At 38.7% G+C, this 20291-nt stretch overlaps 1 protein-coding gene across 2 annotated transcripts in view; it reads right to left on the bottom strand.

Moving 5' to 3' along the window:
• LOC111862710 (eukaryotic translation initiation factor 5B) overlaps positions 1-20075 on the bottom strand; it is a 114305-nt gene extending 94230 nt beyond the window's left edge. For both annotated transcript variants that reach the window (XM_023848331.2, XM_023848330.2), the window contains exons 1-10: positions 19817-20075; positions 19577-19660; positions 17752-17938; positions 12226-12930; positions 10771-10918; positions 8387-8589; positions 7212-7455; positions 5814-5969; positions 3389-3621; positions 2439-2523 (exon numbers count right to left, since the gene is read on the bottom strand). In XM_023848331.2, coding sequence (XP_023704099.1) covers positions 2439-2523; positions 3389-3621; positions 5814-5969; positions 7212-7455; positions 8387-8589; positions 10771-10918; positions 12226-12930; positions 17752-17938; positions 19577-19660; positions 19817-19863 — 2092 coding nt within the window. In that variant the 5' untranslated portion in view covers positions 19864-20075. The remainder of the gene's footprint in view (positions 1-2438; positions 2524-3388; positions 3622-5813; positions 5970-7211; positions 7456-8386; positions 8590-10770; positions 10919-12225; positions 12931-17751; positions 17939-19576; positions 19661-19816) is intronic.
• Between the last annotated feature and the right edge of the window lie 216 nt (positions 20076-20291).

Genomic DNA, 20291 nt, shown 5'->3' with positions numbered 1-20291 from the left:
ACTGGAGAGATGTAGCATCGAATAGAGAAGAATGGCAAGCAATCCTGAGGAAGGCCAGGGCTCACAAAGGGCTGTCGTGCCAGTGATGACGATGATGATGATGATGATGATGAAGACAAAAAAGTACTGTGAACTCTGAAGTGAACTGTTAGAATAAAACCTGCTTTGAACAAGAGAAAAAGGTAAAGTTGTCCCTGTGCTTAATTAATTAAGCACTATGCCATGAAGATTATGAGGAAGTGGATTTACAGATCCATGTTTTCTTGACCTCAACACAAGTTGGACATGAGTGGCCAGCTTCATGCCTTGGCCACTTCACCACCTGGGAGAAAGCCCCTGATACCCATGGGATAGGAGGCTCGGCAGGTCTCAGAATCAGTATGGACAATGTGGAGAAGAAAAATTTCTTGCCCTACTACAGCTCAAACTCTGGCCCTTCGGTTGTCCAGCCCATAGCCAGTCGCAATAGGATCCAACTAATAATGAAATGATTATATTCTGAAGACAACACTAAAAGCAAATTATGTAGGCCCTGCATAACTTTACAAAATCTTTCCTGTCCTATCGCACCTGAAGGATAACTTTCAGAACTTCTTCCTTCCTGAGCAGAACATCTCAGTCAATGAATTGCTTACATTATAGAAGGCTTGCTTGTCTTTCAAACACTTGCAAAACTAAATAAAAGTACAAGATTTAAAACCAAAATTACATTCTATACAGAATACAGTGTTCATTTTTCATGCCCTTCTTCGATTTGACACTTTTATATGAGGCTTGTCCACAAAGTAAGTTTCCCTGGGGCCGTTTACAGAAACAAAACATAATTTCATGGAAATATTTATTGCAACAGATACAGCCAGTGTTCAGCTATTTTTCAACATAATCGCCACCGGAATTGAGACATCTGTCATACCGTGGGACCAACTTTTGAATATCTGTGTCATAGCAGTATGCCGCCTGGGATTGGAACCACTGTGTGACAACCATCTCCGCCTCTCTGTCATTCTCAAAACGCTGACGCTCACTGGACAGGAATTTCTTGAGGTGCAGGAAAAGATGGAAATCACTGGGAGCGAGGTCCGGGCTGTAGGTTGGATGATTAAACACCTCCCAGCTGAACTCCTGCAGGAGACTTGCTGTCCGTCGAGCCATGCGCGGCCTAGTGTTATCGTGCAGGAAGATAATACCAGCACTAAGCATCCCGCGCCGCTTGTTCTGAATAGCCCATCACAATTTCTGCAGTGTTTCACAGTAATGCTCAGCATTCACTGTCTCACTGCTGGTCAGGAAGTCGACGTGGAGAATACCCAGAATACCGTGCACATCACTTTCCGCGCCGACATCTGCTTGAATTTCATCTTACAGGGAGATCCACTGTGATGCCAATGCACTGACTGCTGCTTAGTTTCTGGGGTAATGTGTGCAATCCACGTTTCATCACCTGTGATGATCCAGTCCAGAAACTCATCACAGTCATCATGGTACCGCTGCAGAAAGGTCAATGCTGACTCCATGCGCTTTGTTTTGTGTTCTGGTGTCAGTTGCTTCGGCACCCACCTGGGGCACAATTCCCTGAACAGGTGCTCTGTGACAATTTCGTGCAACAAGGTGCGGGAAATCTGCGGGACATGACTGCTGAGTTCTGTAATTGTGATGCGACAATTCTGCATAATGCGTTCCCGCACAAGCTCCACCAGGTCGTCTGTAATGTTGGATGGCCGCCCACTGTGCTTCTCATCACGCACACTTTGTCGACCTGCTGAAAATTGTCTGCACCAGCGACGCACCATCTGCTTGCTCGTGATGTTAGGTCCATAGACCCGGCACAGCTGATGATGAATTTCGATCAGCGCTATGCTCTGTGCATTCAAAAACTTTATCACTGACTGCACTTCATAGTCTGTGGGAGTTGGAATAAGAGCCTCCATCTTCAACAGCTGCAATGATGCTACTGTGGGAATGCGGGAAATTCCATTTGTGCACGCGCCATGCTACGTCATTGCTCTATCACGTACGCGCAGTCGCTTCGCGCAATATAAGGTTTGCTAACTGTGGTATGAGTGGGAAACTTACTTTGTGGACGTGCTACGTAAATAACTGCTTTCTGGGGATTAAAATACCAAAATATCAGTGCTGTATAGTCTAAATCTACATAATTTTTTTAATATGCAGTTAATTTCTTGCTTTAAAATTCGGATTTTTTTCTTAATTCTACAGCAGTTTCAGTTGAACTCGCATATTTTGGATGAAGATATTTAAATATCTTACATCCACACAGTAAGGTTGCTTTTAAATGCCCTACTTCAACAAAGTGTTAATCACATAACTTATGTAAAAATATATGGAATAAATGCATAAGTTATACAACTATGTGGTAATTATGAACAACTAATACTTTACATGAAGAAATGAAGATGAACTGACTCAGTGATTCTCACCTGTATCTACATGACCCAGAACACACACCACAGCAGCTCGCAATACATCAAGTGACCGGTTCTTTTCTGCTTCTTCACGTCGTGTCTGTAAACACACAGGCCAGTTAAATGGGAAAATAATTAAAGGTAAAAATTAATGCAAGATACAGTCTCCTGGTGTGTGACCCTCTGCAACTTGGTAGGTAGGCACTAACATATTGGAGGAATCTGTTAGCTGTGTCTTCTAGCCTGGAGATAGAGGCAGCAGGTTCCTTTAAACACTGAAATCGATTTAGAAGACTACACAACAATATACCCACAAAAGGTGTCAGTGATCCAAATATTCACACTGTGAGATTCTAAAATCTAAAAAATTAATGCAATGTATCTTATTTCATATGTATGAAAGAAAAAGACAAATATAAATATAATGTTACTGTAACAGTTATCTGTAGAATTTTGGTATGCAGATGTCCCAAGATTCTCAGAAGGGTATTCCTTTGGCAACTAAACGAGTACCAGAATAATTTTCTGAACATTGGTGTAAATTCTGTCATCTACTTGTGAAAATTTTGTACTTGTATCCATGAAAATTCTAGGCAGGAATTCTCTATACTGTCAATTAAACCTTGAAACAAGATATATTTTAGTGTCATCACATTTAAAGTGTTAAGTGAACAGCTGGATTCTGAATTTTGCCTTTCATTTTACATAGAAAGATGAGGTTGTGGTTTTATTATCATGTCTGTGTGTACAGCTGCTCCTCTAACAAACTTCAAATCAAAATACAGATTTCCATGGTACTTGGTATACACATTTCAAAGGATGCAGCCACAACTCTTGCAATTTTGTTAACTCTCAGCCATGAAGGTGAACAATAATTCGGTGCCCAATATCTGGTTTGGTAAGGGAGTTATATTACAATCAATTTTACAAGTTCTCAATGAAATATCACTAGATAAACACCACACCTGTATCCTAGCCAGTGCTCTCTCTCTTCGCCTTTCTGCATCTGTTTTGTGTTCATCTTCACTATCATTTTCGTCCTCACTGCTACTTTCATCAGATTCATCATCTGTTTCTGATTCATCACCCCCTTCTTCATCATCATCATCTTCATCTTCATCTTCTTCATCTTCCACATCCTCTTCCTCTTGTTTTGTTACTTCTAGCTTCACATTTACTTTGGATTTATCAGAATGATCTGGAAAACAAAAAACAATTTATTTAAATGCAGAAAAAGAAAGATTAAGAGATGAAACAAGTAAAAAACAAACTCTGTGGCCTGTAGTCCACAAGTGAACTATACCGACTGAATGACTGCCACTTGTCGGTGAAATTAGTGCTAACTTTTGCAGACAGAGGGTGTCACATGGTCAGTGCAACGGATCCCCACAGACGTTAATCTCAGTTTTCTAGACCAGAGCCGCTATTTCCTTGAAAGAGCTCCTCAATTATCCTCACGAGGCTGAGTGAACTCCGTTCCAGACCCACTGCTTCTCAGGAAAACTGGTAGCGCCGGGAATCGAACTCAGGACCTGTGGATCTGTAGCCTGGAGTTCTGACCACTAGACCATGGTCAATGAGACAAGTAAAAAACAATAATTCACATTTCTAACTACAAGTTCCTTAAACAATGATAACTAAATGCAATTTTCAAAGTAAAGGTTCACTTATCGCCTTTCATATCCTACATATTAAACAATTTAATTTGTTATTAATTATTTACATCACTTGTAATGCTCACTTACTTACTTACTCACAGAGCTGAGCCCTTCTGGAGGAGCCACCAATTCTGCAGCTACTCAGGAATTTCCCAGCATTTTATGGAAACCAAAGGTTCATTACCGTGTTCACAAGAGCCCTCCATTGGTGCCTATCCTGAACCACATCAATCCAATCCATACCATCCCATCCCTCTAAGATCAATTTTAATATTGTCCACCCACCTACACCTTGGTTTTCCCAGTGGTCTCTTTCCTTCTGGCTTCCCCACCAATATTCTATACACATTCCTCGTCTCCTCCATTTGTGCTACATGCCATGCTCACCTCATCCTCCTTGACTTGATCATTCTAATTAAACTTGGAGAAGAGTACAAGTTATGAAGCTCCTCAGTGTGCAGTTTTCTCCAACCTCTGGTCACTTCATCTCTCTTGGGTCCAAATATTCTCCTCAACACCCTGTTCTCAAACACCCTCAGACTATGTTCATCCCTTAATGTCAGAGGCCAAGTTTCACACCAATACAGAACCACAGGCAAAAGTATATTTTTGTATATTCTAATTTTTATGTCATACATTCAAATGAACATCACTTGTAATGCTACTGTATGAAAAATGTATCTTCCCTGTGTCTAACAGATCCAGTGTTTTGAAAAACATCAGGTTCCTTCGTGTATGGAGAGGAGATATCAGGGGAAAAAAAATCTAGTGCTGTTTACATACTTTCACCTGAAGACTGGTTCACCCAGATTAGAAATATGTTCCTCAGTAATGCACATTTGTGCAAGTACATGTTTCTACTACATGAAAGTTTCTAAATGTGGTCTCAAAGGCTCATACCTTTATCTTATAAAGTATCACTAAAATGAAGCTCTAGGTTTAATTGCAGAAAATTACGTACCTACATAGCAAACATCGCTGTAATTGGTATCTCTGAGTTGAGTAGTCTTGGGAGATTTACAGTGGATGGCAAAAGGACTGAAATGATGTGTGACTGGCTAGTATTAGAATGGAACACGCTGCACACCAAAATAATTATGAACAGCTTTTAAGAAACTGTGATTATGAAGCTCTTGGTGGAAGTGAGGGCATGTTGTGGATTGAAGACGAAAATGTGAATGCAAAACAGAGTCAGACAGCAGTTCCAAGGACAACATATGAAATGTTATGAAAATACTGTGTGCTTTTCTTAGTAATGGGTAATGCAATTTGCCACTGAAAGTTCATAACAACTGTTCCTTTCATAAATCATGCATCCCATTTTTCAACTGGAAAAATACATAAAATATGTGTGAGAATTATGCAGGTTAATACAGTAACACTACTTGCTGACACAACAAACCACAGTTTTTCCAGGTGTAGCAGTATTTCCATTATGTAATGCTGGTGTTCACTGGTCCACACATACATATCCTGTTTGCACACTTAGCCACTCAAATGAAAATGGGCATCACAACTAAACCACATATTTTGGGGTACTGACTGACTGTACTCCAAAGACATCTTGAAGTCATAACAGAAGTCAACTTTCCTGGTTTCATTAGCCACATGAAGGTCCTGCTGCATTTGAACTGTGTATGGAAACAGTTTCGCATCTCTTTGAGTTATCCTGTACGCTAACGATGCTCCCAAGTTGAGTTGTCACGGTATTATCAGTGCAGTTAAGTCTTACCTTCTTCCTCATCTTCACCAGAGGACTCAGCATCCCATGTATCTTTCACGTCTTCCTCCTGATCCCAACTGTCTTTCACTTCATCTACTTCTTCCTTTTCTGATGCCGGAGAATCAACAATTTGAACCTCCACTTTCTGCTCTTCAGGTTTTTGCGCTGTTAAAACATACCACAGATATCAGACATAAAGCGAAAACAGTACCAAATATCAAAATTAATGAGACATTTACGTGACAACTGCTACTTTAGAAATGAAGAATTTACACTGGATATTCACAGAAGGGTACTATCTTCCGAGATGTGATGCCATAGAGTCCTGCAGGACTGGACTACACAATGTCCGATCCCAAGAGATAGCTTTCTTCATAGGCACAGCTCTAGGAACTTAAACATTTCACACAATATATGCAAAGCAGCAAATTCTTAAGAAACGACAAAAACTAAAAAATAAAAATAAAAAGTATATTCATATAATTAATTAAAGAATAAAAAGAGATTAAGAACAGAATTTATGTCCTGTAATGGGCTTTATTGGTACTGTGATGTTACATCTGTTGAAAGCCAGCCAGGTCATAAGTTACCGTCATGGGTTAGATATGCGAGGACTGTCAGCCAACGAGGGATGAAGCTGCTGAGCAACAGAAGCAGAGGGTGGTGTTGGGAGCCATTACCAAGCTACAAATGGTGAAGATGCAGCTGACTGAGAAGACTTAGTGCATACCACAGCAAATTACAAAGTGTGTAAATTAGTCAACCAGTTACAATTAATTTTAGTTACAGTTTGTAACAGTCCAATAAATCCAAATTCCAATCCAAACCCCGTCTATAGTCACTGCATATGTGATAGTAAAATGTAGATAAAGAAACTAAAAATTTAAAGACATAACTAAACCATTTACTAGTAATCAAAAATTCAAGACTGGGAATAACAATCTGAATTGCATTCAAAAACTCTACTGCAATCTAGTGCATTGCTTTAACAATATTTTAATTTCACAGAGAGGATGAATACTTCAGTTACTGGACTAAATAACTGTGGGCTGATAAGTGCTCTTCAATTTCTGGCAGAGGCAACCGCTTCCCTATTCATCACTGCATTCAGACCAACAGAGGCCTATCCAGCCTCTCATCCAATGAACATTAAGAGCCCATTCCTCATAGGTAAAGAAGTTGGAGCATGAAGATGATCATTAAGAAGCATGAAATGTTAAGATAATGTGTGAACCCCTATCTCCGCTACCCCATTCACCTTAATTGCTTGGTATTTAGCACAGGGCACCTTCACCCTTTTTTTATGTTCTGCTTCAATAGGTGCAGTACAACTAACCTGCTCTTAACCCACAACCTATGAACTTCACAGATTCTTTAGTGGTAACCCTATAATAAAATAAGACTTACGCTGTTCAGTACTGGTCTGCTGCTTTGCTTTAATTCGTACTCTTGTGCCTGGTCTAGGAGCTTTCTTTTCTCCTGCATTAGGCATCTCGAGTCCCTGAGCTTTAAGAGCTTCTAACATTCCTTGAGCACGGGCACGGTCAGCCTTCTGCTTTGCAGTCAGGAGTTTCCCTTCAGCTTTCAATCTTTCTTTTCTTTCTTTTTCTTTCAGTTTCTTCTTTTCTTTTCGTTCTATCTCCAACAGACGCTGAAAGTCAAAATACCCATAGTAGAACAATATTTTAAAAAAGATACAGGAGAACAGTGTCTATATTATTGGGTACTCATATTTCTTATTTTCAATGGTACAGTCCTACTTTACAGCTGTGTTGCATCTGTCCAGTCAGTTTGACCCCCAGGACCTCATTTTATCTTGTTTTCATATAAACTGACAGTTCTGTTAATGTCGTCAATTACCTTTCTTTAAAAGAACCGTCTGTTTTTGATTCATTAGCATATATGTTAAATAGTACAAGGGTCATCATTATTGTTAGCTTTACATCAAGAGTGACTATCATAGGCATGTCTACTCTGTTTCCTTACCAATTAATGTATGGGATACTCTGAGTAACTGAAGTGCTTATTGTGGAGTGAAAACAACAAAGAGTTTGGTGCTTGGAAATGTTTATTAAGATAGGAAAAAAAATGAATAGCGTTCACGAAGTCCTGCACCACAGTCAAGAGAGTTTGGACTGTTTTTTTTCTATAACAGCAAAATTAAAGTGGACTGGTAAAACCTTCTGCAGACAATACAAAAAACATGTGACATTATACACCACACGATACAACTCTTCATAATCACAGCTGTGAAAACCTCAAATCTTACATCCTTTACACAGTGCTTCCAGAAGTGGAAGAGTTGACCGAAGTGACGTACTTCTCTGCAATGATATTGTTTTGAAGGAGATAAGTGTGACTAAGTTTTAAGTCCTGAAATAAAGTTATTACTGAAGAACTCCAGGAACTTTCTGAACAAATCTCATATTATTAATATGAACACAAAGTCACATGATAAGCACCATCAATTACTTTTAACTTGTTGGTAACAGAAACTGGAGGTTCAACATTATCACTAAGGCCAAAAACTGTTTTACATGCTTACAATGTACATGTATTATTATATATTCATGATACAGTACCTGTTCTTCTCGAGCTCTCTCTGCCTCCTCCTCCTTCTTAATTCTTTCCATCCGTTCACGGTCTAATCTCTCTTCCTCCTCACGCAGTCTCTTAAGTGCTTCTTGCATGGCTGCAATTGTCTTCTTTCCTGGACCCCTTCCTTTATCTTCATCCTCCCCCTTTTTTTTCTTTTTCTTCTTTTTCTTATCATCATCGTCATCAGCTAAACACAAGACAGCACAAAGTTGTTCATTATTTAAAAACCAACTGTAATACTACCTATTACAAGCAATTCTTAATATGCAGGAATTAAAATGATCTTTGACTGCTGCATTTATGCTCAATCAAGTATTAAAGATTTCACAAGGGTGCTCAGTTACTTCCCGTCTTCTTAATAACCAAAACACAGGAAGAATTCCCTAAACAAGACCTAAAAAAATGCTTCCAATTTTCCAGTGACATTAAACATTACTTACAAAGCAGTGGATGGAACTGTCATTACAATATGTTACAGAACACCTACCAAAATTTGTGACTTACAAAGTAACTTCAATTTTGTGCATGTTCTTGAAAATGATTAACACATTTTGGAAACTGTATTGCTACATAGACTTGTGCTCAAAACTATCCTGCCTCCCAACTAAAAATCATGCAAAGAATTTTATTATGGAATTTGTTTAGACTTCTTATCTTTTTTAATGCAGGTTATTTAACAATGAATGAACTGTCTTTGCTCACTCAAACACTGGGGTCGTGGGTTTGAATCCCACTTGAGGTAAGGATGTCTATGTGCATTTATTGTGTTTGTGTTTTTCTGTGTGTAGATAGCGGCCTTCAGACAGGCTGATCCTTCATCCAAGGAGTCTTACTAACTATGTATAGGATTAAGAAACTGAAAAACTGCCAAGGTCCAAAGGGCTGTAGAACCACTGATAAGGAAAGAAAGAAAAAATCAGATGATGATGTCAGTATCAAGACTATAATCCTTTGGTTTAGGCTTCCTTGTGACTCATACAAATGATAGTATCTCAAAGCTAATAAAACCCTGAAAGAGTGTAGATGACCTGATCATGTGACTGCTATGTAATCCTTTCAAACTACTGACATTCCGTAGGTCTTTTCATGATATCCTCATAGTTCAGAATATATAGCATCAGAAGATACGATGATGAACTGGAAAGGATGTGGAAAGAAGTTTTGTGGTTTAGTTTGGCTACTATTGTGGTCATCTGCACAGAGGACCAAGGGTAATCAATCAAAATGCAGCTGAAGTCCACAGGTTGAGATATCAGCCCAGGACCTCCAAAATACAAAAGAGTGCCCCCCACTTAACCATGACACTTGATGCTAGGGATGATGTTCATAAATACTCAATGTAGGAAAGCAAACAGAAGTTTGTGCTGGACAATGGACATACACTCAATTCTCGATTATCCGGGGGTGGATAAACCGGTCTGCGGCTTAACCGGGGCATTTTTGAGGCTTATATGTTGTTTAATATTCATTCACTTTTGTTTCACACGGTGAGTTGTAACACTGTTTTCGCACTAGTGTGAACCGAGCTCTGCATTTTTTGGTCCCGTTATGCTAACACAATGTTGTAGGGTAGGGGTGAAAGAATGCAAGGATTTGTGGAAAGTTACAAGGACAGACAGACCACCCAAGTTAGTCTCTTCGTATCGATCTTCAAGTGCATTAGCAAAATGACAGGGTGTAAAAGGAAGCGTGTTGTGATAAGTATTGAACAGAAACTCGTGTGAACCGGGCTTCAAAATGTTAAGGAGTGGGGGTGCAGTCAGAAGAGTGGGAAGAAAGTGAGAATGAGGAAGAGGTGGACAGTGCTGCTCTTAATCATTTGGAATCCTTACTAGACTATCTTGAGAGTGAAGAGAACAGTTTATTAAGTGACAAGCTAATATTACGTAGGCCTCGTATGGATATCCATAAAAAGGAAAATGTCGCGAGAAAGCATAGGACAATATTACATTTTTTTAAGTGTTAAGTGTGAAAATTCATAAAAAGTGTTGGATGTTGTTGAACACTGACTAAATAACTAATTCATACTTCTGTGTAATGTAAAAAAAGTATTACATAGGTCATGAGATGATATAAAAGAAGAGGTTGAATAAATTTAAATACAGGTAGGCCTATAGTATTATGAAGGTACAGTATTACAGTACTACTTTTAATAAAATTTGTCTTAACCGGGTTTTTGATTAATCGTGATTTCCGTCCCCACCATTATCCCGGATAATCGAGAGTTGAGTGTAATTCCTTTGCCACAGCTGCTATAGCCTGCTTAGAAATCAAGTGATATTTTGACATGATACCGCAATGCTTGGTGAGGTGACACACACACATGCTGTTGCATATGCGAGGATTTGCAAAGGATATCAAGCCTTACCACCATTTCCACATTCAGGAACTGCTGACATATCATGTTCTTTATCTTCAATCACTTTCAAGGCAGCATTTGTTTCAGACTCTACTGAAAGCAGACTTCTGGTCTCTGCTTTTTTTGTTTCACTTCCCTCTACTTTCTTCACAGCCTCCTAAAAGAACAGAAATAATACAGAATAATTACTTGTTAAGTCTTCAATTGCTCAGCTATGGAGCTCAAAACAATGGAGATTCTCCTGCTCTTGGGCTTATATTCTTGCTGGCTAGCTACCACCTCACAGCTTGCACCTAACTCATGACTCAAACTGTCGGATCTCAAGTAACTCTGTCGGTAAAATGGTTGCCAGCCCACGTCAGCAGTCATTCTTGGCTTCAGGTCTCAACAAGATCTATGACCAAGATTTTGGTTCTGTGCTAGACATGTATGTGTTTTAGAAGTGGGGCCTCCTCTTTGATGAGGGGAGGGGCAGATCTTCCTGTGCATGCCACAGGTTCCGAAAGTGTGGGGCGTGCACCCCTGAGGCAAGTGGTTTTCTGGGGGCGGGGAGACCAGTTATAACCACCAGTTTACCTTATGATGATACATAACCACAGAAGTTGATAAAGCACTGTAAAATAAACCAAGAATCGTGTTTTCATTTAGAAGTACAATATCAGTGTTCGAACATGTACATTTCAAATGATTTTCCAAAGTTATGGTGTACAGAAAATCACAGTTTTCTCTGTTTTACAATCACATTGCCCTCATCTTATACTTTCCTTGATTTTACTTTTAGGTGGTCCCTTAATGAGCATAAAACTGAGATTTCACTTATTTCCTTCTGCCAATCGTAAACCACAGACTTCTAATTTTGTTTGAACTGATTACCACCAAGATACAAAGATGACAAAGAATAATGCAACACTCTCACTGTCTTCATTATTATATGAACTGAGAAACTGAAAATTTCCCATACTCATAGAATCTCTTGTACTAGCAGCCAACCAGTTATTACAAACTATTCTTTACAACCAAAAATCCTGCCCCGTATTTGCTGTGCACTACAATTCATGATGATAATAAAAATGAACAGGCTACCTTGCACAAATGTCGTACTCTACATTATGGGCCAGTTCTAGACACTGACACTTCTTATCTACTAATTCTTTATCTTGAATTGAAACACTACAGCCAATGGGAGTTCTCAACAATTGGACTACTTCCCTGCACTCTATTGGTATACTTAAGCTACCACTGTAACAGGCCATGGAGACCCAAAGGGTTGTTTACATTAAGGAAACGGTCATTCTGCTTGTCAAGAAAAACCAGCATAAAATCACTCATTCCATCAAGAAGACCTTAAGTACATATATATACGAGACAATTAGGAGTTTACTATTAACCACAAATTCAAAACCTCATGGCAATATTTATAGCAAGTACCAAAAAAAAAAAAAAAAAAGGATAAGTTGTAATTACCTGTTTCTTTTGTGTCAGTCTCTTCTGCTTTTCCTTTTCCTTCTTTTCCTTCTTCTTTTGTGCAGCAGTCTTCACTGTTCCTTCAATCTCTTCACCACCAACAATTTCTTTAGGTTTTTCCTGACTCTCCTCTGCCAATGATTCACTCTTTTCTGTATCCCCCTTCTTTTTCTTTTTCTTATCTTTTTTCCTACTTTCCTCAGAGATGTCCCCATCATTTTGCAGCTCTTCCTGTACCACACTCTTCTTAATACCGGAATATTCCATCTCCAATTCAGCTAACACCTTTTCAATGTCCTCTTCATCATCATCATTCTGCTGTTTTTTCCTTTGTTTCTTTCCCTTCTTTCCACCTTTCTCCTCCCTCTTATTAATATTATCATCTAAATCTACTGACTGGGCTACTTTAGTGTTTCTTTTCTTGTTAACATTTCTTGTGTTCTCTTCTCGTTCTGAATCTCTACTCCTGTCCTCCATTGTTGAATCTGAATCTCCACTTTCCACTTCAAGAAGAGCAAAGCCCCCTTTCACCTTACCAGACAAATGTGATTTTGCACCCTTAATTGGCTGAGATCTGTCTTCTTCCACATCACTATCACTCTCAACAGCAAGTGCATTAAATCCTGTTTTCTTCTTGTTCGGTGGCTTGCAAGTATTGCTTAGGTCTTCATCACTTGATTCTGCAGTAAATTTCTGTGTTGCTATCTAAAACAGAGGCAAGAACATGAATACAGCTCAACTCTGAATTCAAATGCATAGAAATGCACATGTTTAGCTTCAAACAACAAATAGGGTAAGTGAGCTAGAAGTTTGCAAAGGCTGGTTTCAGTTTCTTTCTAAACATAAACTCAAAGATATTAACCATCAATTTGGCCGCGCCATAGCTCAAGTGGTTAGTCGCTGGGTTCCCGCAGTGGTGGCCTGGGTTCGATCCCGGGTCTGGTCAAGTGGGATTTGTGGTGGACAAAGTGGCGCTGGGGAGGGTTTTTCTCCGAGTACTTCGGTTTCCCTTGCCAATCTTCATTCCACCAAATTCTCCATCATCATAATCACCCTGGGTAGGTACCATAGGCCAATCAGTGGCCGCCGTGCCGAGTGGACCCAGCTGGACTCAACCCCCACTAGCGAATAAAAAAAAAAATCATCATCAATTTGGTAGCTTTAAGAAAAAGTATCTGAAACCTGTATACATAAAATTTAAGTGTCTAATTACAATTGTTCACCTGGTTTCACCAACAAACTGAGAATCACTGATACTTACATCACTAGGCAACATACCTACCACACCACACACTCACTGTTCAGTAATTTAGATGGTTTACTATATATATATATGTTAGTTTATAAAAGGTAAAGCTATCCCTGCTCAGGCTGTGAAGGACCACAGGGTCCACATTTTCTCTAGACAATCGACTCACACATGGCAGTAAGGCTGTCAGCCTTACACACAATATGCCCTTTATGTATTACAATAGACAATCTATATATTTCAGCCTATATATATATATAAAACTATTATCATATTTTTTGTTTGTTTTATTTTCGGTTAAACACTTTTTTGTATGATGTTAGTTTTATATGCTATTCTGATGTTGGTATCTTTTTTGCTTTGGTGTCCAAAATATGTGAATTTGGCCCATTTGTTTTGTCTTTGGTCATTTTCTTTATTGCTACTTCAGCTTGTTGTGTTACCTTGCTTAATTTTTGTTTTAGGGATTCGTTTATTTGGTACTGATGTTGCAATATGTATTTTATTGTATTCTCTTCAGTGTTCCTGTTGTTCTCTTCCACAGTGTATATGCTGACTTGGATGCAGATGACTGACATTTTATGTTGCATAGGGCAGCACAGGGAGCATGTGGTAGCGTAGAAGATTGAGTCACTATGCTACAAGCTGGAAGGTCGCGGTATCTAATCCTGATGAGGTCATTGGATTTTTTCAATTGACCTAATCCTTCCAGCTGCACTGTGGCCCTGGGGTTGACTCAGCCTCTAACAGAAATGAGTACCAGGGATCTTCCTGGGGGGTAAAGGGCGGCCGGTGCATAAGGCTGACAACCTTACTGCCATCTGTGAGCCGATTATCTAGAAGATATTGGAGCCTCAACCTCTCACAACCCCATGGGCCTTCACGGCCTGTTACAGGGATAGCTTTGCCTTTCTTTTCTATAGGGCAGCACGATGTGTTGTGTAGTATTGTATCTACTGCTGCTGACTTCCGGTATATGCTATATGATAGGTTATTCTCCATTCTTCTACAGTACACATATCAATACATACTAATGAATGCTTCATATTTCAGATCAACCTACCAGAGAAAACAAAAACCTAAAAACATGCACAGCAATATCCACATATAAAGTGCAACACATACTCTAAAAACCAACATAAGGTAAGTAAACATACATACAGGGGTTGAACAAAATAATGGAAACACTACAGATATTGTAAACATTTCTTTATTAATATGGTGTTGGACCGTCTTTTGTCTTCAGTACAGCCATAGAGCATAGTACATCGAGAAGAATGGTTTCAAAATATCACACAACCACTGCAGCACAGGTGACAACAGAAGTGAATATTCATCTTGAAGACACTCTTCCCACAAAAACTGTCTGATGTGAGCTTCACAAATAAAACATCCACAGAAGAGCTGCAAATGCTAAACCTCTGATTACTGAAAGTGATGCTCAGATGCGTAAATGATGGTGTCATGACCATAAACCTGGACATCAGACGACTGGAAATGCACGCATGATATGGTCAGATGGGTCATCCTTCATGCTGTTCCCTATATTAGGAAGAGTTTACATTTGAAGAACATGCAAGGAAGCCTGGAATCCGGAATGCCTGGTTCCAACAGTGCAATGTGGGGGGAGATTCTCTGATGGTTTGGGCAGCAATATCAAGGTACAGCATTCTATTGGTCCCACTACTAGCCTTCATGGCTTGATTCTTGTCAATTATGACAACCTGAACAGATATGAATATCTTTTTTAAAACTGTAAACATTTGGTATACCAGGCTTCAATTTTAATCCTCTGATTAGTGACCTCATTCTTCCTGGGTCCTCTGATCACAAATACTTTGGAAAAGACCAGCTTTAGGGCTTAGCCAGCATTCTATCCACTGTGTATCAGGGGCTCTTTCCCCAGGGGTAAAGTAGCTGGGGTGCTGAAGCTGACCACTCACCTCCATCTAGTGCCAAGGTAAAGAATGGTGGAACTATACCTTCTCCTCCTCCATACATCTTCATGGTATGGTGCTTAATTAATTAACCCTTCAGCGCGGGCATTTAACACTTTGCGGACCGGTGATTTAAATATTTAAATCACCCTGGGGACTGGCATTTTTAAACATACTACCCTAACTTGTGCACTGTTCACTTTAAAAATTAATATAAAATCTCCTAATAAATTTTTTGAACTATAATTTTTGGAGAACACTTACCAATGCTCCTAGAAATGCTTGAGGGTGTGATATTTCTGGAAACTTTCCACTTCGTGAAGTGGCATTACACAGAACTTGCAAATGTAGACATACTCCTTTTTTTGTGAACTGTGCAAACACGGCATTGCCTAGAAGTATTCTTCCCCTAGGAATGTTCACTCTTCACAATTTTCACGAGGGTATTTTTCCACATATCACTCAAGAGTCGCCCTGGGGGGTCCACATGCGGCCTTCGTGGGGTGGGAGTTGATGGGCCTGGTCGTACTAAGTCTTTGTGTGACCCTGGTTCTGCCACCACCATCTGGACTGTAGCCCAGGCCTTTGCCACATTCATCAGAAATGCTTTGTATTTCAATTTTGAATCAGGGTTTAGATTTTTTTTTACATTTTTCTGTCCTAGCAATGTTATTACCCGCATTATCGTCGGAGCTACTGTCACTTTTACTGTCTGTGGCCACAATTCTTTGTTGTTCCCCATCACTGTCGATGTATGAATGACAATTAATCCATTACTACGTGTCTCACAAGGCAGGTCAGCTAGGTCATCGGAGGAGAATTTGTCCTTGATCCATTCTCCCCACTAGATACTGGCTGATACACACAGCTTGAAGAAGGCAAAGCATTTTCCTTTATAGTCGGTTAAGTAAACAGCGAGGTCACGTTACTGACTGCTAACTAAACATTCCAGAGTCTTATCACGCATCTGCAGGCGGTTGCATGCAATGTAGGTGGCGCCAGAGCGATGTATAATGTGTTGCAACTTATTGTGTTCTAAAAACCTGTTAACACGCAAACAGTCTGCCATGTTTAAAAGCGAAAAACCTTTTAAAGGGTGCACGGTCCACAAAGTGTTAAATATTGCTGTTGTGGGGCCTCCTGCAGTAGTATTTTTTAATTGCCGACTTAAATTTTTCTATAAATTATATTATGTATCATAACTTTTGAACTATATGAGGTATAATTATGAATTTTTCACTAAAATCATCTTAAAAGATGGTTTTATAATCTTACCTTATAATATGAGCGCCCTGTATCTGAGCGATGGAAGCAAGTGGATTAGAAATTGAGTTTCGTATTGCATTTCTTGAAACATCCATCTAAACACAACCCTGCCTCACATTCACTACACCAAAAATAAATTCTTTCCTTTTACCATGTTTTGCGCACACAACACATCTTTTTTGAGGCTTTGCTTTTTCCCTTTGGCTGGAATACGCTCCAGGAAATGTCGTTCTGTGAGTCTTTTAGGTGGCGGCTCAACTGACGGATGGCCATATACAGGATGAGGAAAACCAGAACCATATTTTTCCACGAGGCCTTGTGCTAGTGAAAGTCTGAACTTTAGTGTGTCCATGTTTTTGTTATTCGGGAGACACCGATATATGACCATTGCGTTATGTATTGCTACATTGAGTAGCCTCTTGAATAACTTCTGATACCACTTAGTACTCTTCTTTCATTCAAGCAAGTACGGCTGTAGCATTTGATCCGTCAGATCCACTCCTAGCATGTTTCTGTTGTAATCACAAACAACCAAGGGCTTTGTTTCTTGTTTGTTTGCTTTATTCACAACCACACGCATATCACCTTTGTGGTATGTTGATATCACAGTCACTCGGCCATCGTAACTGTGAGGTCAGCGTTCTATTTAGACTGACTGGCAGAGCTGCAGGAAATTGAATGTTATGTTTACACGAACAGAGAGCGTATTCTTTTCACAACAGCCCAGTGCAATCGTCATCATGCTGGTGTGGTTCGTTCCATATTTATGGGCCTTCAAAATTAAGCTTACAGCTTGGCGTACGGTGTACGGCAAACTGCAGGTAGGACCACTTAAATACCAGCGTACTGTGTACGGCAACCACGCTGAAGGGTTAATATCCTTCATTCATGACACTTAAAAGGCATTCACAGGATATTAATACCGAAACATTTCAAGCTGAACATCCTCATCAACAAACTAGACACTCATGAATCAACGTTACACTGTTAAACGAAACAGAACTAAATATATTAAATGGAGGGCTTCAAAGGTCAAAAGATAATCACTAGGATCTGCATACACACACACCTCACCTTATTTTGCTGCTTATCTTTTCTCTCTTGTTCTACTGTCACATTGTTGATGTCTTTGGCTAAGTCTTCAGTATTATCAAGATCTTTTCTCTTTTTCTTCTCCTTCTTTCCTCTTTTCTTCATTATTGATGCTTCATCTTCAACTTCTTCTATTATGTCTCCTTTAGAACTGCTATCATCTTTATTTCTGCAAATACAAAGTCAGCCATGGCAATAACATAAAATCTTTTCAAAAATGCAAATAAAAACTGAAATACATTATTCTGTTCATACGGAAAGATGCACATGTCAAAGCTGACTTAACAAAACATTTAAATAGTCAAAACATATTAGCTTTGACAAAGTCTGCTTTCTATAAGCAAGCTTTGCCGAAAACATTTCATGTAGACAAGAGCAGCATAATCTTATTCTATCAAGTTTAGTCTATTAATATACAACTATAAGTACACTATTTATAAATAGTTCAACATATAGCTAATCTATTTCAAAATAAACACAAATCAAAAAATGCTATAATCTAGTTCAAACCTTGGCCTTTCCTATAGATTCCTCAAAGCAGCTTCTTCAAAAACTGAACAAACAACTCATGCTCCACTCCACATAGGATGAAACTTTTATAAATAATACAAATGGAATACTACTGTTTTAACTTAAGCTTTGAAGCATACTGTATGAAACACTTTTAATGAATGGGCCAAAATCATATGCAATGATAATGGCTTGGGGATATAGATGGTCCACATTAAGGCCTATTCCTCCTTGATACTGGAAAGTTTACTGTAAAGAAAGATATGGTTATGGAATTCTTTCTGTGGTTTCAAACATCACACTTTCTTGTATATATATATATATATGCAAGATCACTAACACAGGAGAGACAAAGCTCAAACAGCAACTAGGGTAGCATAAAAAACTGTGTATATGGATACATAAACAATTTTAATATTGCATAATTTTATGTATAGTGATGTAAGACTTGTTTTTTTTATATAAATTTAACACATGTTTGTTTTTTTATCTATTTTAATGATTATAAACTGTACATATATATTTATATTTGTATTGTACTATATTAATTATGTGACTGGTTCTAATCTATGTATATGGATTTATGGAATATACAATAAATGAATGAATGAATGAATAAGTCTTCTCTAGATGAAATAGCTTAACCCTACAATAAAAAGGGCTGCAAAATACATAAAACACATCAACTGCACTTTCAAGACTGCTACAGAGTTCCTTTGCAGTCCCTACTGTAGCCAGCAAAATGAATTTCACCATTTAGTACTTGTATTTTTGCAAGAAATTATAAAATCCTAACAGCACATTTATCAGTACCATTTTGCACTCAAAACATACAATTCTTCACTAATAGTGAAACAACAGATATTAATTTCATTCTGCATGCAAACTTCATAAAACCAAATTCATTAACATACAAGATTCATTTGTTTCAGTAAAGGTTTTTGAGTTACAAGAAAACAGAATAACCATAGCCAACTCAATGCATAATTACAGCCAATAAAAGAAATGACTACTGCACATAACAGCTACCCAGGTCATGTTGCAACAGTTCACTGACATTCATTGACGATGATGATGATACTTCACAACTCTAGCAGAAGGCATGAAAATAATGTAGATACTGTGTACAATTCTGATTCAAGTAATTAATGTGAATTAAGTTTGCCATTACTACAGTGAAATCTTAAAATCCACATGAAGACTGTTTACTAACAACACAATCTTGCAATATTTGTGCCACTGCATAAATATTAATGGTCCCGTTGCAATTTCTTATTTCACTTTGTCAAATACTTACTTTGACTTCAATTTTTTGTCTTTCCCCTTGCTTGGAAGGCTCTCATCAACACCAGACTGAACACCCACACTAATTTCATCCTCTCTGAAAGAAGATTTAACCAAGAACATACTATGAAGTTCATCTGGAAATCTAAATTCTTAATGCTATATTTATTCGAGTATATAAATATCACTTTTAACCATCACGTATAACAAGATCATGCGAACACATATCCAGATTGTATGTTTAGCTACTTACACGTCGTCCTCTTTGTTGCCCTTTCGTCCTTTTTTTGCTTTTCCCATTATGAATATTTACATGTGGTAATAACGTTGACCTGATTATAATTATATAATACTAATTTCCGATGAAAATATATCGGCTTTGCAACACAATCCCTTGTAACTTCACGAACATTACACATGGCATTGATCATGTGTCAAGAAAGATTCGTCTTTCACATCTACCGTGCAACATGCTCTTCCAAACAGCTGTGTGCGACTCAATTTTAATGCCTGGCGACCGCTGGCGACGTTGGCTTCGTTCCATCACAACCGGTAACAACTTCATTGTACTGCCATCTGCTTTCAGCGTTCAGACTACCTACATTTAGGCCACAGCCACTACTGCTCAATCAGTGAAATGACTAGGTACTATACATTAACATACAGGCAGTACGGCCAATAGGCCTCCCGAATCCAAGATTCATAGAACAATGAATAACTTTGCCACA

This window comes from Cryptotermes secundus, unplaced genomic scaffold, assembly GCF_002891405.2.
Source record: "Cryptotermes secundus unplaced genomic scaffold, Csec_1.0 scaffold5, whole genome shotgun sequence".
In the NCBI taxonomy this organism is placed as follows: Eukaryota; Metazoa; Arthropoda; class Insecta; order Blattodea; family Kalotermitidae; genus Cryptotermes; species Cryptotermes secundus.
The sequence above is the reverse complement of the archived record's forward strand: the minus strand, read 5'-3'. Positions and strand labels throughout refer to the sequence as shown.